Raw genomic sequence first — 17,066 nt, 5'->3', positions numbered from 1 at the left:
TCCTGAACCCCAATCCCTGTCCCAAAGCAGAACCGAAATAATATATTTTGTATTGTTTGTTACGAAAAAACACTGAACATGCTACAAAAAAGTATCTTTAGAGGGAAGAGTGTGAAGATTGTTGTATTTCACCCAGGGGCCATTAAGCCCTTCTCTAGGAGATCACTAACATGTTGTTAAAGTTTGAGCCTTGTGTGCTTTTATATATATATCTGTAAAAAAATATATTTCCCTCTAAGATTGGTTGCCTACTACTTTGAACCCCATCAAATGTGGTGTATTACTTTTGGAATGTGGGTAGGGTGTGTCCTGTGAACTGTCTAAGGGATAGATTCACTTGTGGGTGAGACTTGGCCCGAGCATGTGGAAAGTAGCCATGAGCATGGCAGCAATTGAGTCCTAGAGGTTCTCGGCTGCTGGGGCTGGGTCTTTAGGGGTGGGGAGGGCTCTCACCTTCCCCATTCTGGGGCGCCCTGAGTGAAACATTCTGGTGCGGGGTCCAGTGGCATGGTTATGGCGAGCGTCATGTTATGCTCTCTTCTGGGAGAGAAGGACATGTGATCTGCAACAACAAACTTTTTAAAAAGAACTTCTGTTTTTTTTGGGGTCACACCTGGCAGTACTCAAGGGCTTCTGACTCTGCACTTAGGAATCATTCCTGGTGTGCTCAGGGAACTCTATGGGATGCCAGGGATCGAATTTGGGTTGGCCACATGTAAGGCGAGCGCCCTACCTGCTGTACTATTGCTCTGACCCCTAAAAACATTTTGTTAAAAGTGTTGCAGTAGAGGGCACTGGAGCAATAGTACAGCGGATAAGGTGCTTGTTTTGTATGTGGCCAATCTGGGTTTGATCCTCGGGATCCCATAAGGTACCCTGAACACCATCGGGAATGATTCCTAAGTGCAGAGTCAGGAGTAAGCCCTGAGCACCCTGGGTGTGCCCACCCTTCCCTCCGCAAAAAAAAGTGTTGCAGTAAAGAGACGTGAATCCCATTAAAAACTGAGTTCCCCGCGTAGCTCATAAATTGTTATAGATCACCTGACTTATGGTTATCTCGCCTCAAGTATTGTAGGTTACTTGGTGGAAAGGGGAGCAAGGAAAGTAGCCGTAAGAGAAGGCTCAACCCACCTAGTCACCCAGGGACTGAGGTTCTCTTAGGACTGATAAAGTCTTGTGATAAGTTCCTGTGCAGCATGGATGCTAACATCACACACAAAAATCTTTTATTACCAGTCGTTGGGACAACTGAATAAGTATCCAGGTCTCCTTATGTGGAAGCAAGAATTAATAAAAATATTTAAATTGTAATATTAAAGAGATAATCTCTTTCATTTCATTATCTATTGATAGGTGGCAATCGTACTTCGAAGACTGAGGGAGCTACAGCTTCAAGAAGTGACTTTGCGTCAGGAAAGCAAGCGTCCTAGCCCACGGAAGCCCTCTTCTGAACCCCTTTTGCCTCTGGATGAAGAAGCTGTGGATATGGACTATGGTGACATGGCTGCCGTAGATGGAGTGGATGGAGAACATGAAGTTTCTGGAGACATGGAGCTCTCCTTTCATCTGGATTCAAGCCACAAGACTAGTAGCAGAGTGAATTCAGCAATCAAACCTGAGGAAGGAGGGCTGAGGAAAAACAAGTTAGCAAAGCAGGGTGACAGAGAAAGCTTTAGAAAAGCTAAACAGAAGTTAGGTTTTTCATCATCAGATCCAGATCGAGTATTTGTTGAATTATCTAATAGCAGCTGGTCAGAAATGTCCCCCTGGGTGATTGGCACCAATTATACCCTTTTTCCTATGACTCCTGCTATTGAGCAGCGACTTATTCTCCAGTATTTGACTCCCCTAGGAGAGTATCAGGAGGTAAGCTTATTGGGGTGAGTAATGTTCACACTTTGGAAATGTTGTGCTTGTATCTGGGGTATCTTGCAGTAGCATTCTGTACACTGATGTGTTTTTTACTCTACTACTGAAAATTTTTTGCCTCAAATTAGTACAGTCTTACGCAGGTCACTTCTGATAAAACCTGTTTGATCATCATATTTATGTTTATCTTCTTAAAGGTGTGCAGTGGAAGAGGTAAATAAAGTTAGTAATTCAGACTGTTTTGGTCTTGATTTCAGTTACTTCCCATTTTCATGCAACTTGGATCACGGGAGCTGATGATGTTCTATATTGACCTGAAACAGACCAATGATGTCCTGCTGACATTTGAAGCACTTAAGGTAAAGGTACTAAAAATAGGTCACAGCATTTTATTGACAATTATGATGATGTAACTTGGTGCATCGCATCCCTATGTGTGTGTCAGCAGTAGTAATAAGCAAAAGTTTTGCTTTTCTTCCTTTTTTGTTTTTGGGCCAGATATGGCATTGCTTGAGGGTTACTCCTGGCTTTGTGCTTGGGTATTGCTCTTGGCAGTGTGTGTGTGTGTGTGTGTTTGTGTTACCATTTGTGGTGCCTGGAAACAAATCGAAGCTTACTTCATGCCAGGTATTAACTCAGCCTGTTGAGTGACCCCTCCAGCCCCAGACACAGTTCTTGATTGTCCAGAGCTGTCTTGTCTGATAGAACTCTGGTAGTGGATATGTTCTATATGTTATTCAGTTCAGTGGCTACTAATCACTGGTGAGCACTTAAAGTGTTGCTAAGTGTTCTAAAAGCACGAAAATTTTTTGGGGGGTGGGAGTGAGGATTTGGGCCTTGCCTAGTATTGTGGTGTTTGATAATCAAGTGGTACCATGGTGTCAGCTGTATGAACTGGAGTCATCTGTATACAAGGCAAGTACTGTAACCCCTGTACTGTCTCTCCTATGGCACTGAAAATTTTTTGTGTTTCGAGGCCACACCTGGTGGTGCTCAGGGGTTACTCCCAAGTTTGTGCTCACTCCTAGGGGTGGTCTTGAGACCATATGTGATAATAGGAATTGAACTGGGGTCATCTGTGTGCAAGGCAAGTACTCTATCCTTTTTTATTTTTTGGCTTTTTGGGAGACACACCCGGATAAGCTCAGGAGTTGTTACTCCTGGCTCTACACTAAGGAATTACTCCTGGTGGTGCCCAGGAGACCATATGGGATTCCAAGGATCGAACCCAGATTGGCTGCATGCAAGGCAAACACCCTACCTCTGTGCTATTGGCTACAGCATTATGTACTCTATCCTTCGTACTATCTCCATGACCCTGGTTTTACTAATGGTAAACCTTAGTGGTTCTAACACCTTCAATAAATGCCTGAAACAGCATCCAGGTACTGGATTCCATATATGCTTTTTCCCTAATGCACATACATTTCCTGACTATAAATATCTTTATAATCTATACATACCTGTGCTAATGTTTAATTTATAAAGTAAAACAGTAATAACTAATAGGGCAATTTTGCTATAATAAAATTTAGGTGAATGTGGATTATATATCTTCCTCGGTATATCTTTTTTTTTTTTCTTTTTTGGTTTTTTTTTTTTTTTTTCTTTTCCTGGCTCTGCACTAAGGAATTACCCTGGCGGTGCTCAGAGGACTATATGGGATGCTGGGAATTGAACCCGGGTTGGCCACGTTCGAGGCAAACGCCCTACCCGCTGTGCTATTGCTCCAGCCCCACCTCAATATATCTTATTGTGCATAATATTTTTGTATTGTTCTTGATTTATTTTTGTTTTGTTTTGGGGCAACACTTCCTCAGGGCTTAGGCCTGAGCTGGGTTTGGTTTTTGGACCACACCCGGTAGAGCTTAGAGCTTACTCTCGGTAGGGATCGGGACCATATGGGGTTCTGGGAATTGATCCTGGATCAGCTGTGTGTAAGGCAAGTGCCCTGCCCTCTGTGTACAGTGTGTTTGGAATGCAGTTGACCATGGGTAACTGGAACCATGGAAAGTTAAAAGGGAGTAGTGTTTCTGTATTTGCAAATTAGTTCTCTCTCTCTCTCTCTCTCTCTCTCTCTCTCTCTCTCCCCCTCTCTCCCCCCTCTCCCCGCCTCTCTCCCTCTCCCTCTCCCCAACTCTCTCCCTCTCCCCCTCTTCCCCTCTCCCCTTCCTCCTCTCTCTCCCTCTCTCCTTTTTGTTTTGTTTTTTTGTTTTTTGAGTTGCACCCAGAAGGTGCTACAATTGGCTATTCTTAGGGACCTTAGGGCTATTCTTAGAGGATTGAACCAGGGGTTGAATGGAACTTTCTCTCATCCCAGTTCTGTTTTCTTGTCTGTACTTTTTGTGTTTGTCAGCACGTAAAAGAAACCTTGGCCTCAGAAGCAGTAGGGGGCGCTCTAGCTTTCTTGTGGTCCTTTCCACATTGCTCTGGGTTTAGTCATCAAGCAGCCTGCTGCTTGCATTGCATTCCCTACCACGAAAGTGCTCACAAGGTCAGAGATGTGGCCAAGTCATACACCTTGCATGTATGAAGTTCTGGATTTAATTTCTGACTTTACATACCCAACAACCAATGCTGCAGGAGTGTCTTTGATGGTCCTGCATTACATATGGAATGACCTTAGTGACCCTTAGTGACTGATAAGAATACCATTGCCCTCAAATCCATTCCTTCCAGGGGTCAGGGAGATAGTATAAAGTGTAGGGTGCTTGCCTTGCACACAACCAACCGTGTTTGATTCCTGGAATCCCATATAGTCTCCTGACATCCCTTATGGTCTCCTGATCTCTCCAGTAGTGAAGTCCAATTGCCAAAGCCAGGAGTAACCCTGAGCTTTGCTGGATGTGGCACAAAAATCAAACCCCACTTCCACCCTGCCAGAAAAATACCCATCCCTCCCAGTTGCCCAGGTGATGGCAGGTACCTGTAGAGACTCATGGTTAATTGAGTATGAAATTAACAAAATTTGGAAGATAAACTTTTAAATGCCTAAAGTGTTTAGTTCTAAAAGTTTTTATAATTTATTTTTTTATTGAATCACCATGAGATACAGTTACGAAGCTTTCATGTTTGAGTTTCGGTCATAAAATGATCAAATACCCATCTTTTCACCAGTGCACAAAAATCCCCAGTATCCACCCCTTCACAATCCTTCCCCAGCCTGTGTGGCAGACAATTTCCACAATACTCTCTCTCTCTCTACTTTGATTACATTCAATATTTTGATGCCAGTCCCACCTTTATTATTTGGAATTTCCCCACCACCACTCAAACCTGCCGAAAAGGCAATGCTAAACAATTTGTTTTGTATTGTTTGTTATGAATAGCATATAATGTCATGCAGCTGCAAGAGCGGCTGTGCTCTCCTGGAATTCTAAAATTTTAATAATTAGGGTCTGGAGAGATCTCTGCAGTGAGCTGCTTGATTCTAAGGTACGTTTGTGTGTCTCTGGATCACAGCCATTTAGAAGCTTAATAAGTAGCTGGGGGCAGTTCGTGGTCGTCATCTCAGAGTCCCATCAGAGCAGGGGAAGGAGAGGGACGGGCTCCTCTCCTGTCCTGTGAGGCCTGGCGTTTGCTGCTACTGTTCCCACATACCTTGGCTTTTTGTTGAGTTCTGGAAGATGGCAGCCACTGGGATTCCTGGGGGGAGGCAGAGGGACAGCACTTGTTCCTGTCTGGAGTAGCCCAATGAAAGTGACCTATCGCAAAGTCTGGAGGCATCTCTGGAGCAAGCTGCTGGGTTCCGAGATTTGTTTGTTTGTTCTCTCAGTTTTTTATAATTTTCTGAAAAAAAATTTTTTTGAGGATACTCTGAGAATTAATTTAAGAGAACACAAGGACTGAGCATGTGACTCTGTGTGACTCTGTGGTTCCTGGGAAACACAGTAGTGCCCCAAACACTTATGGAAGCAACTCCTGAGTACCACGCCAGGAGTAGTGTGAAAATACCAAGCTCTGTGTGTGTGTGTGTGTGTGTGTATTTGTGTGTGTGTCTCCCCAATACAGATGAAGTTTGAAATTCTTATTTTTGGAGGTGGGGTGGGGTGGAGGTGGGGTCATACTTAGTGTTGTTCAGGGGTTGCTTCTGACTGCTGGCAGGACTGGGGGACCATATGGGCTGCTGGGAAATGAACCCAGGTCGGCTGCATGCAAGGCAAGTGCTTTATCCATTGTACTATTTCTCTGGCTTCCTACTTTATTTTATTTTTTTGATGATGAATATGATCAGTAACTGAACTAAAGCTATAGTGTGGGGCTGATTGGAACTGATAATATTAGAAGAATTAAAATGGGAAAATTATAGTTCTTTCGGGAAACTATAATACAGTGATTGTAGCAGTCATTTCCATTTTTCACTTTTTACCTTCTTGTAAATTTTTGTGTTAGAAGGAAATGTTGTTGACTCTTAGCATATTTTTGTTTCCTTTAAGCAATATTGGTTTTACTTCTGTATAGGAGTTGTCTTTTACTGATTACTGACATTTATCTTAATTTAACATCTTGTGAAGAGATTATTGTTTCCACAGTAACACCATATTCTCTTTATTTAGCATCTAGCATCTCTCCTACTCCATAACAAGTTTGCCACAGAATTCGTTGCCCATGGGGGAGTACAGAAATTACTGGAAATTCCTCGTCCTTCTATGGCTGCAACTGGTGTGTCCATGTGCTTGTATTATCTCTCCTACAACCAGGATGCTATGGAAAGAGTAAGTTTGGTCATATTGGCGTATGGGATTGGGTGGGGGAGTGCGGTAGCATACTTACAGAATTTTTTCTTAATTAAAAAAAGGGTTTTTTTCCCCACAGCACCCAAAAGGAGAGAGAGAACAAAAGGAAATGCCCTGCCACAGAGGCAGGGTGAGATGGGGGTGAGGGTGGGAGGAATACTGGGATCAGTGGTGGTAGAGAATGGGCACTGGTGGAGGGATGGGTACTCGATCATTGTATTACTGAAACCCAAAAACAAAAATTTGTGAGTCTACAACTGTACCTCAGAGGGTTTTTTTTTTTTTTCAATATTGGGAGTTGAACCCATGCCACACACATGTAAGTTCTATCACTGAACTACATCCATGGCTCCAGAATAACTTACAGATAAGAAGAAAGAATAATGCAATTTTTTGGAAACATTATTATTATTATTATTATTATTATTATTTTTAATTGAATACCATGAGAACAGTTACAAAGCTTTCAGGTTTGAGTCTTGGTCAATGAACAAACACCCATCTCTTCACCAGTGCACTTGTTCTACCACCAAGAACCTCCCATCCCACTCCTCTCTGCCTGTGTGGCAGATGATTTTCACTTTACTCTCTCTTTACTTTGATTACATTCAGTTTTTCGACAGAAGACCCACTATTATTATTTGGAATTTTCCCCCAACAATCAGACCTCCCGAAAAGGCATCATTTGATAATTTGTTTTCTATTGCTGATAATGAAGAGTATTTGATGTCTGGATTTTGAATTTCTGGTATTTTAGTAATTAAGCCCAGAGGAATTTCTGCCAGAAGCTGCTGGGTTCCGAGATTGGTTTGTGTGCCTCTGGGATCATGGCCGTTCAGGAGCGGAGGAGCCATTTGTGGGCAGCAACTCAGGGTCTCGTCCGGTTGGGGGGTTGGAAGGGCCGGTTCCGGCCCCCTCATCCTGAGAGGCCTTGTGTGCCCCATCACTGCAAGCATGTACCTCTCTGTCCAATAGGCTCTGAAAGGTGGCAGTCACCATGCTGCCGCTGAGGGGGAAAAGGCAGAGGGACAAACACCTTTCCTCTCCCAGGGCGGCATGGGGCCATAGCTTAGTTCACAGTTCAGAAGCATTTCTGCCAGAGAATAATGCAATTTTAATGAAAGAAACAAATATCATAAAAATTCAGTTTTCACTAGACATTCTGAACATGTTGTTTAGAAAAGGTGTTGGTTATTTTGACTGAATAAAAAGATGTGAAATGGAATTGGGGAACTTTACTTTTTGCCAGCTTATTGCATTAGGATTTGATTGTAGACTTTTTTTTTCAGATGTTCTACAGTGGGGTTTTGTTTTGTGTAATTAGTCTTTTCTCAGAGACTAACTTTTTCGCTTTGTGTATGCTAACAAATAGTTTGTAGTAGAGATAGTAAAATCACTCTTGGAGTCTCAGGGCTTTGTGGTTTTTCATTTTGTTTTTCTGCTTTTCCTTAAGACTTTTAAATTTACCGAAAACACTAAATGTATTAAATTAAAGTGCCTAAATTAAAAAAAAAATTAAGATTTTTAATTTAGTCATTTTAGAAAGCATAGGTAATGGTTCTCTAGACCCCAACTTTTTGTTTGCTTTGCTTTGGGGGGATATATCCTGCAGTGCTTAAGGACCACCGTAGGTTCCTTGCCTAGGGATTGCTCCTGGCGTAGTTCTGGGAAACCATGTTGTGCCAGAGATTGAACCTGGGCCTCTTACATGCAAAAGCATGTGCTCAGTCTGTTGAGCTCTCTCTCTGGTTCTAGACTCTTCCTTCTTAAACTGTAGGTTTAAGACAACCCCATATGGTGTTGCTTAACTTAATGTGGGGTGGAGGGGTCCTGAAAATATCCTAAAAAACTTGTTTTTGAATAAATGTCTGATATATTATTAGTGTTTGATTTGTATACCTGTTTTATGGGTTGTATAAAAATTTCTCAGGCAAAATGTCTTAGAAGTACCCTAGGTACTTGTATGGAAGTTATTATTTCTGTATTTGAACATTTTTTTTTTTGGGTACTTAGTTAGTCCCCATGATACAGATTTTCCAGGAGAGTAGAGTTGGTAAGTTCACTTTGACTGCATCTTTACTAATAAGCTACTGATTTAGTTTTGTCTTAGAATTTTTTTGTTTTTTGTTTTGGGGGAATGCACTCCCACTGACATTCAGGTCCATGCAGTACTGAGGACTGAATCAAGGGTTCCTACAAGTGAAGTATGCATTCTAGTCCTTAGCCATCTTTATCTTCCCAATAAAGTCACCATTTCAGTTTTAATTATTTTCCTTCTTGAGATCAACATTGAGCCTCCTCAAAATTACTTAGGGTTCTGGGCTACTCCTGGTGATACTCAGGCAACCTGGCCAAAAAGTATATGCTTGGGCCCACTGATGAAGCATTGTTTGGTTCAGCAGTACTTAAGTATCTTCTTCTCAAGGGAATGCAGTCTTTTTTGAATAACAAACCTGGGGAATAATTTAAGAGATTTCATGATCCAACCCCTGGAAGACCTCAAAATGAATTAATCTTTGTGAATGAATTCTAAAATTATGGCCTAGAGTTCATCAGAAAGTTCAACACCACTTCTATCATACTGAAGAAGTCCCTTAATCTCTGTGAGCCTTTTCCCTTGATATTAGGTGAAAAACCTAGAATCTGCATTACAGTTTTGTCAACATAGTATGTAAATATTTAACATTTACTAAAGTGTAGGCTAGGTAAAAGGTAAAGGCCCTCCCGTTGATCGTCGATTTGCTCGAGCGGGCCCAGTAACTTCTCCATTGGAGACTTTGTTGTTACTGTGTCTGGCATATCGAATACTCTCGGTAGCTTGCCGGGCTCTCTGAGAGGGGCGGAGGAATCGAACTCAGGTCGGCCATGTTGGCTGCTTGTAAGGCGAACGCCCTACCCGCTGTGCTATCGCTCCAGCAATGCTAAAGTGTAGGCTAATTTTAATATTTACCTAATCTTAGGTTGTTTAAACTCAGATTGACTTGTAAAAGAGTGATCATTGTATTCTTCAAAGATAAGTGTCTGTACTGGTAAATTTTTCATTTTTTTCAGTCCTTTACTTTTTTTTCTTTTTTTCTTGCAGGTTTGCATGCATCCCCACAATGTTCTGTCTGATGTGGTGAACTATACCTTGTGGTTAATGGAATGTTCTCATGCCTCAGGATGCTGCCATGCTACCATGTTTTTCTCAATCTGCTTCTCCTTTCGAGCTGTGCTGGAGCTCTTTGACCGATATGATGGTCTTCGTCGTCTAGTGAACTTGGTGAGATTTTTTTCAATGACTTCTTTGCACAGTGTTTGTGTTGACTACCCTTAGGAAACCTCTGATTGGAGGAAATTTTGGAGGATCAGTGTACTTGAAAATTATACTACAATGATAAAATCTTTTTTCTCCTATAATTCAGAAGATTCTCTTAAGGGATTAGAGGTGTCATTGTGGAATTGGTAGAATCTATTCCAAGGGTGAATTGTTTTCAATAATCTTGGTCTTCTAAAAGCAAGTTTTGCATTTGTCTTCATGATTTAAAGCTATATAGTTTTTCAGTGTGAGTTTACTGTTTTGCATTTGTATGACTGTTCTTTTTTTATTATGTTCTTGCAGTTCTTGATAACATTTTCCTCCTTTAACTGTTTTCTTTGTTTTTCTCTCGATTCCCCCACTTTTACCTGTTTTACCCCTTTCTTTTGCCTCTTTCTTAATAGATAAGTACTTTGGAGATTCTAAATTTGGAAGATCAGGGTGCACTTCTGAGTGATGATGAAATATTTGCTAGCCGTCAAACTGGGAAACATACCTGCATGGCCTTGCGCAAGTACTTTGAAGCTCATCTGGCCATTAAATTGGAACAAGTGAAGCAGTCACTTCAGAGGACTGAGGGGGGTATTCTTGTTCATCCTCAACCCCCATATAAGGTGAGAGAAGCTTGTCTTGGCATCTTAGGCTTAAACTCATATGCAGATCAGTGGAGTCTATTTAGGACAGATATTGTTGGCTTTACTTCCCCAGTGAGAAGATACAGGATATTTGAAAATTAATATAGGAGGTGAAGTTTAAGGACTTGCTTCCAGTTGTACATTGCTATTAATATGAGATAGTAGAATTAAGGAACTGTATGTATGAAAGATTTTTTTGTTTTTTTGTTTTTGGGGACATAACTGGCAGTGCTCAGGGCTCTGTACTCAGGGATTGCGACTGGCGGTGTTACGGACCGTAAGTGTTGCCAGGCTTTGAAACCCTATTGGCCACATGCAAGGCAGGCATCTTACCTGCTCTATTATCTCTCTTACCCAAAGATTATATGTTTAATAAAAATCATAGATTTAAACAAGGTTTGTTTTTGTTTTTGTCTTTTGAACCACATCCAGCACTGCTCAGGGTGGCCTGGTGGCCTTGGAGGACTATATGGAGTACTGGGGATTGAACTTGGGTCAGAGCCACATGCAAGACAAGCACCCTACTTACTGTGCTATTGCTCCAGCTCCAGAAACCAGTTTTTAAATTGTGAAATAAGAACACCAACAAATTGAACATATTTATGAGGCAAAATATTGTAAACCATTATAGATAAACACAGTAACAAGAAGTCTCACAATGGAGACGTTACTGGGCCCACTCGAGCAAATCGATGAACAATGGGAGGACAGTGTTTGTTTGTTTGTATAGATAAAAGATTAAGCATTCATACTTTATTTTATTGGGCTATTGACACAAGAATTTTGATATTTGAAAGCTGTTATTATTTAAATTTGTTTAAATCTTTGACTTGTGAACAGGGCTGAAGAAATTGGTAAACTGGTGATAATTTTTAATTAGTGCATATCTCTCTTTATAGGCATGTTCATATACTCATGAGCAGATTGTGGAAATGATGGAGTTTTTGATAGAATATGGCCCAGCACAGCTATATTGGGAGCCAGCTGAAGTCTTCCTCAAACTCTCTTGTGTCCAGTTGTTGTTGCAGCTTATTTCTATTGCTTGTAATTGGAAGACCTATTATGCAAGGTAGGAATAGAGATTTCCAATGAAATTAAATTCTGCCTTTTTTTTTTTTTTTGCTGCAGTTAATGTTGCTGTGCATCTGGTATACATTTAACAAATACTTCTTGAATGGAATTGAAATTTAGAACTTGAATCTGAGAAACTAGATAAATCATGGTAATTTTGGGCAGAGGTTACTTGGTCCATACATGGCTATGCTTAGACACATCTTGCTTTGAGAAGGGAAACTTATGAGGTTCTGAGATCAGACCCAGGTCTTTGGAGTGCAAGACAAGTGTCTTCTGAACTCTCTCTAACCCTTTTTTTTTTGTTATGTGGTACCAGAGATCTAATGTGGGCCTAACACCCGGATAAAGTGCTCTACCTTTGATCTATACCCTTGGTTTGATAACAGCAATTTTAATTTGCTTTTATTTATAGTTTTAGTAATTACAAATGTTGCACTCTAAATAAAAATCATTATCAATACTCTTAAAGAAGTTACATAATAAATATTGCTACAGCTGCTGCAGTGGAGTTGAAGTCTCGTTTTCAGACTAGAGTTTAATAATTGGTACTTAAACTCATATTTTTTTCACATAAAACTTAAATTTTACATAAATCTTAAGATAGAACAATTCATTTAAAACAGTTACAGAGGAGAGCTGGTTGAGGCACAGAAAAGGAAAGCTGAAAGAATTTGGAGATTGGTAGGCTTTATTTGGGTATGTTGTAAAAAGTTAAAACTATATATATTTTTTGTTTTGTTTTTGGGCCACACCTGATAGTGCTCAGGAGTTACTCCTGGCCCTGCAGTCAGAAATCACTCCTGGAGGGTTCAGGAGACTGTATGGGATGATGGGGATTGAACCCAGATCAGCCTTCTGCAAGGCAAACCTGTTGTACTACCTATGCGGCCCCTAAAATTACTTTTAATAAGGTGGAGTCTTAAGTGACTGTTAGTAATAATGGTTATTGACTTTCACTGATATAGAGCTGAGAAAGACTTTTTATTTTAATTTCATTTTTTAATTTTTGGGCCACACTGGGCTGTATTCAGAGTTTACTCCTGGCTCTGCACTCGAATCACTCCTGGTGGACTTTTAACTCCTGTTTGATTTAGAATATTGAAGTAGGTTATTATATTTATTTGGAGAATTTTGCTTGAAAATGGATAAAATCTTCAGTTACTTAGGAGGATTATAAATCCATTTTATGTTTTGGGTTTTGGCTATACCCAGTGGTGCTCAGAGATTACTCCTGGTGGGGTTTAGTGGACCATACATGTTGCCAGGGATCAAACCTGGGTCAGTCGTTTGCGAGCAAGCACCCTACCGCTGTACTATTGCTCCAATCCTTATTCTTTGTTTTTGCTTTTTTCCCTTTCCTTTTTGGGTCATACCCAGTGATGCACAGGGGTTAATCCTGGTTTTGTACTCAGGAATTACTCCTGGTGGTACTTGGAGGACCAAGCTGGGAATCGAACCTGGCTTGGCCGCGTGCAAGGCAAACGTACTTGCTGTACTATCACTCCAGCCCCTATCATTTGTTTTTAATCTTACTATTTGATAGAAGAATATTCCATCTCTTCCCCCCTACACCCCGGGACTTGGGGGAGGAGTTTGGGCCACATAATTGGGGCATATTCCTGATGGTTCTTGGAGGGCTACTCTGTAGTGCCAATGATGGAACCCAGGTTGGCTGCATGTAAGAAAAGCACCTTAACTCACGAGTATTTCTCTGCCCTGATCTGTCCATGTTTTTTGAAAGAAGATTCAGGATGCTTTATGAATAATTTATTGATTCCAGGGATAGGAACACAGCCACACAGGTAGTAGTTCTGATCCATTTTATGTTTTGTTTTGTTATTTTTCTTAAAGCTGTTGTTTCTTGTTACTTTCCCTTCATTAATTCTTCTTTCTGTCTAGGAATGACACTGTACGCTTTGCTTTGGATGTCCTAGCAATTCTCACTGTTGTGCCAAAAATCCAGCTCCAGTTGGCGGAATCAGTGGATGTGCTAGATGAGGCTGGCTCCACTGTCTCCACTGTAGGTAGGTTGTGTTTTGCTATTTTTGTTGTTACTTCATCTGGATTATTTCTCTGTGCTGTCTTATTTATTTTATTTTATTTTCTGCTTTTTTTGGTCACAATCAGCGATGCTCAGGGATTACACCTGACTTTGCACTCAAGAATTATTCCTGAGTGCTTGGGGGATTGAACCTGGGTCAGCTGCATGCAAGGCAAACATCCTACCCGCTCTACTATCATTCTGGCCTCTCTTTGCTATTTTAGTCATAGTTCCTTACCTAATTTTATAATACACAAAATAAGGTACTAGAGGGAAGGATACTTTGTTCTTTGTGACATACAGTTTCACATAAGGGAGTGGTATTTGTGTAACTCATGTTTTTTGAGTGCTACAGGCATTTTTGTTTAGAGTACCTATATGTTCCTGAAAACCTTGTACTCTGCAGAGTTGTATGCAGAAAATAGATTTATAGGGAAAAGGGTTGAGGCACATAGTACAAAATTTAAGCATCTTTGTAGCCTGCACTCTAACCAGATAGGTCATTGTCAGATACCTCAGAATGGATACAAAAAACCAGAAAGAATTTTTCCAAAAAGGAAAATACACTAAAAATTCACTTAATTCTTAAGAATGGACGAGAGCTGCTGCTAAGATTAGCATAGAAAGAAGTGTGACTGACTATGGACGTTCCTTCTACTCTATAGAGAAACTCAAGGCACAGGTATATATTTTTAACTCTTTTATGTATAGCAAAAAGGGTTCCTACTCCTGTAGCAGCATGCCTGAGGCTTTTTCCTGCTGAAGGTTTTAATTTACTCCCACTTTTTTTTTAATTAGGAAAAATTGCTTATAAGCCTCAGTAGCTTTATACCATACTGACATTACTCCCCTTTTTAACAGTTGCATTAGTGTATGTTAAAGATACATTACATTATAGCTAATATAATGTATCTTTACAAGCAAATGCTTATACTTCAAAAAAAAAGTGGTAGTCCTAAGTGGAACAAAATCAATAAAACTTTTGACTTAAAACAGTTGTTGAAATTGACTTTTTTTTAACCCTTAATAGGTATCAGCATTATTTTGGGAGTGGCTGAGGGTGAGTTCTTTATCCATGATGCTGAAATTCAGAAGTCAGCACTTCAGATTATCATCAATTGTGTGTGTGGCCCGGATAACCGAATTTCCAGTATTGGCAAATTTATCTCTGGAACTCCTCGAAGAAAGCTGCCGCAGACTCCCAAAAGCAGTGAACATACCCTGGCAAAGATGTGGAATGTTGTTCAGTCCAATAATGGCATCAAGGTGCTCCTGTCCTTATTGTCCATCAAGATGCCCATCACAGATGCAGATCAGATCCGAGCTCTGGCCTGCAAGGCCCTAGTGGGCCTTTCTCGTAGTAGCACTGTCCGACAGATCATCAGCAAGCTGCCTCTTTTCAGTAGCTGCCAGATACAGCAGCTGATGAAGGAGCCTGTGCTACAGGACAAACGCAGTGACCATGTCAAGTTCTGCAAGTATGCTGCTGAACTCATTGAACGGGTATCAGGAAAGCCACTTCTCATTGGCACTGATGTATCCCTGGCAAGGCTGCAGAAGGCAGATGTTGTTGCCCAGTCAAGGATTTCCTTCCCTGAAAAAGAGCTGCTTTTGCTGATTCGAAACCATCTCATTTCAAAAGGGCTTGGAGAGACAGCAACTGTGTTGACAAAAGAGGCTGACCTGCCCATGACTGCTGCCTCCCATTCCTCTGCCTTCACCCCAGTTACTGCTGCTGCTTCTCCTGTGTCTCTTCCCCGAACCCCTCGAATTGCCAATGGCATTGCGACTCGACTGGGCAGCCATGCTGCTGTGGGTGCCTCTGCTCCTCCTGCCTCCACCGCCCATCCTCAACCACGGCCCCCCCAGAGTTCACTAGCTCTGCCTGGCCCATCTTATGCAGGCAATTCCCCTTTGATTGGTAGGATTAGTTTTATCAGAGAGAGGCCATCACCCTGCAATGGTAGGAAAATCAGAGTGTTGCGGCAGAAGTCGGACCATGGTGCTTACAGCCAAAGCCCAGCCATAAAAAAGCAGTTGGACAGACATCTTCCTTCCCCACCTACGTTGGACAGTATCATCACAGAGTATCTTAGAGAACAGCATGCTCGTTGCAAGAACCCTGTTGCCACCTGTCCACCTTTCTCTCTCTTTACTCCTCACCAATGTCCTGAGCCAAAACAGAGGCGGCAAGCGCCAATAAACTTTACCTCAAGGCTAAATCGCAGGGCATCATTTCCAAAGTATGGAGGGGTAGATGGCGGATGCTTTGATAGGCACCTTATCTTTAGCAGGTAAGGAAAGTCTGTTTCCTTTTGTGGGAATTGAAATAATTATTCTGTTTAAGTCAGTGTTTGATCAAAATAACTGGAGTATTTAGTTCAGAAAGCCATTCGTTGGTCTGAAATACTGATAATGATGAGTTTGTGATGAGTAACATGACTGTGCTGTCTTTTGTCAAAAATGGGTTTTCTATTCTTTTTTTTTTTTTTTTTTTTTGCTTTTTAGGGTCACACCTGGCGATGCACAGGAGTTACTCCTGGCTCATGCACTCAGGAATTACTCCTGGCGGTGCTCAGGGGACCATATGGGATGCTGGGAATCGAGCCCAGGTTGACCGTGTGGAAGGCAAACGCCTTACTCACTGTGCTATCTCTCCAGCCCGGGTTCTCTATTCTTAATGCAAGTTTTATGCATCTGGAACTCATGCAATATACTGAGCCTGGTTAGGTTATATCATTTTGTGCAGGTCTAAGTTGTCTTCTATTCTGATTATTACTATTATTTTTTCTTTGGGTGGTGCTGATTGTACCCAGGATCTCATTCTTGTAAGCCCTATGCTTTGTAACTCTGCTCAAGCCCTAGTCTTACCCTATTATTATTTTTTAATTTTATTTTTTTAATTAAAAAAATTTTTAAATTGCGTATTATTGAGCTAGACCATTACAAAGCTGGGTTTCAGTAATACAATGATCCAACACCCATCCCCTCATCTGTACATTTCCCATCACCAGTGCCCCCCATTTCCTCCCATCACCATCCAACTCCCACCCCTCACCCCCAGCCTTCCTCTATTATTGTGCATTATAATTTGCAATACAGGTACTAAGAGGTCATTGTGGTTGTTCAGGACATTGATTATTTTTATCGGGACATTATGGCTGGAATAGGTTTTTAACTGGGTGACAGCTTTAGGGTGTGGACGTGACTGCTGAGGTATCTGGAAGGTTAGGGAGGTGGGGGGGGAAGTAGACCATCCCAATCCCGAGAAAACTTGGAGATTTTAGTCACAAAACCCACATACCTGAATTATCAGCAGATTATATCCCAGTGAGGTCTCTCCTGAGACAGTGGAATCAGACCAGAGGCATGTGATACTTTTGAATTGTAGAAGCAAGCAGCTGCTGGAGGCT

At 41.3% G+C, this 17,066-nt stretch overlaps 1 protein-coding gene across 1 annotated transcript in view; it reads left to right on the top strand.

The window, feature by feature from the left end:
• Positions 1-17,066, top strand: part of DCAF1 (DDB1 and CUL4 associated factor 1) — an 82,682-nt gene that overhangs the window by 37,262 nt on the left and 28,354 nt on the right. The window contains exons 7-14 of the mRNA XM_056129960.1: positions 1,354-1,866; positions 2,127-2,228; positions 6,426-6,584; positions 9,688-9,867; positions 10,308-10,517; positions 11,438-11,607; positions 13,512-13,636; positions 14,684-15,947. Coding sequence (XP_055985935.1) covers positions 1,354-1,866; positions 2,127-2,228; positions 6,426-6,584; positions 9,688-9,867; positions 10,308-10,517; positions 11,438-11,607; positions 13,512-13,636; positions 14,684-15,947 — 2,723 coding nt within the window. The remainder of the gene's footprint in view (positions 1-1,353; positions 1,867-2,126; positions 2,229-6,425; positions 6,585-9,687; positions 9,868-10,307; positions 10,518-11,437; positions 11,608-13,511; positions 13,637-14,683; positions 15,948-17,066) is intronic.

The sequence above is a fragment of the Sorex fumeus genome, unplaced genomic scaffold (genome assembly GCF_029834395.1).
Source record: "Sorex fumeus unplaced genomic scaffold, SorFum_2.1 ptg000072l, whole genome shotgun sequence".
Classification (NCBI taxonomy): domain Eukaryota; kingdom Metazoa; phylum Chordata; class Mammalia; order Eulipotyphla; family Soricidae; genus Sorex; species Sorex fumeus.
The sequence above is the reverse complement of the archived record's forward strand: the minus strand, read 5'-3'. Positions and strand labels throughout refer to the sequence as shown.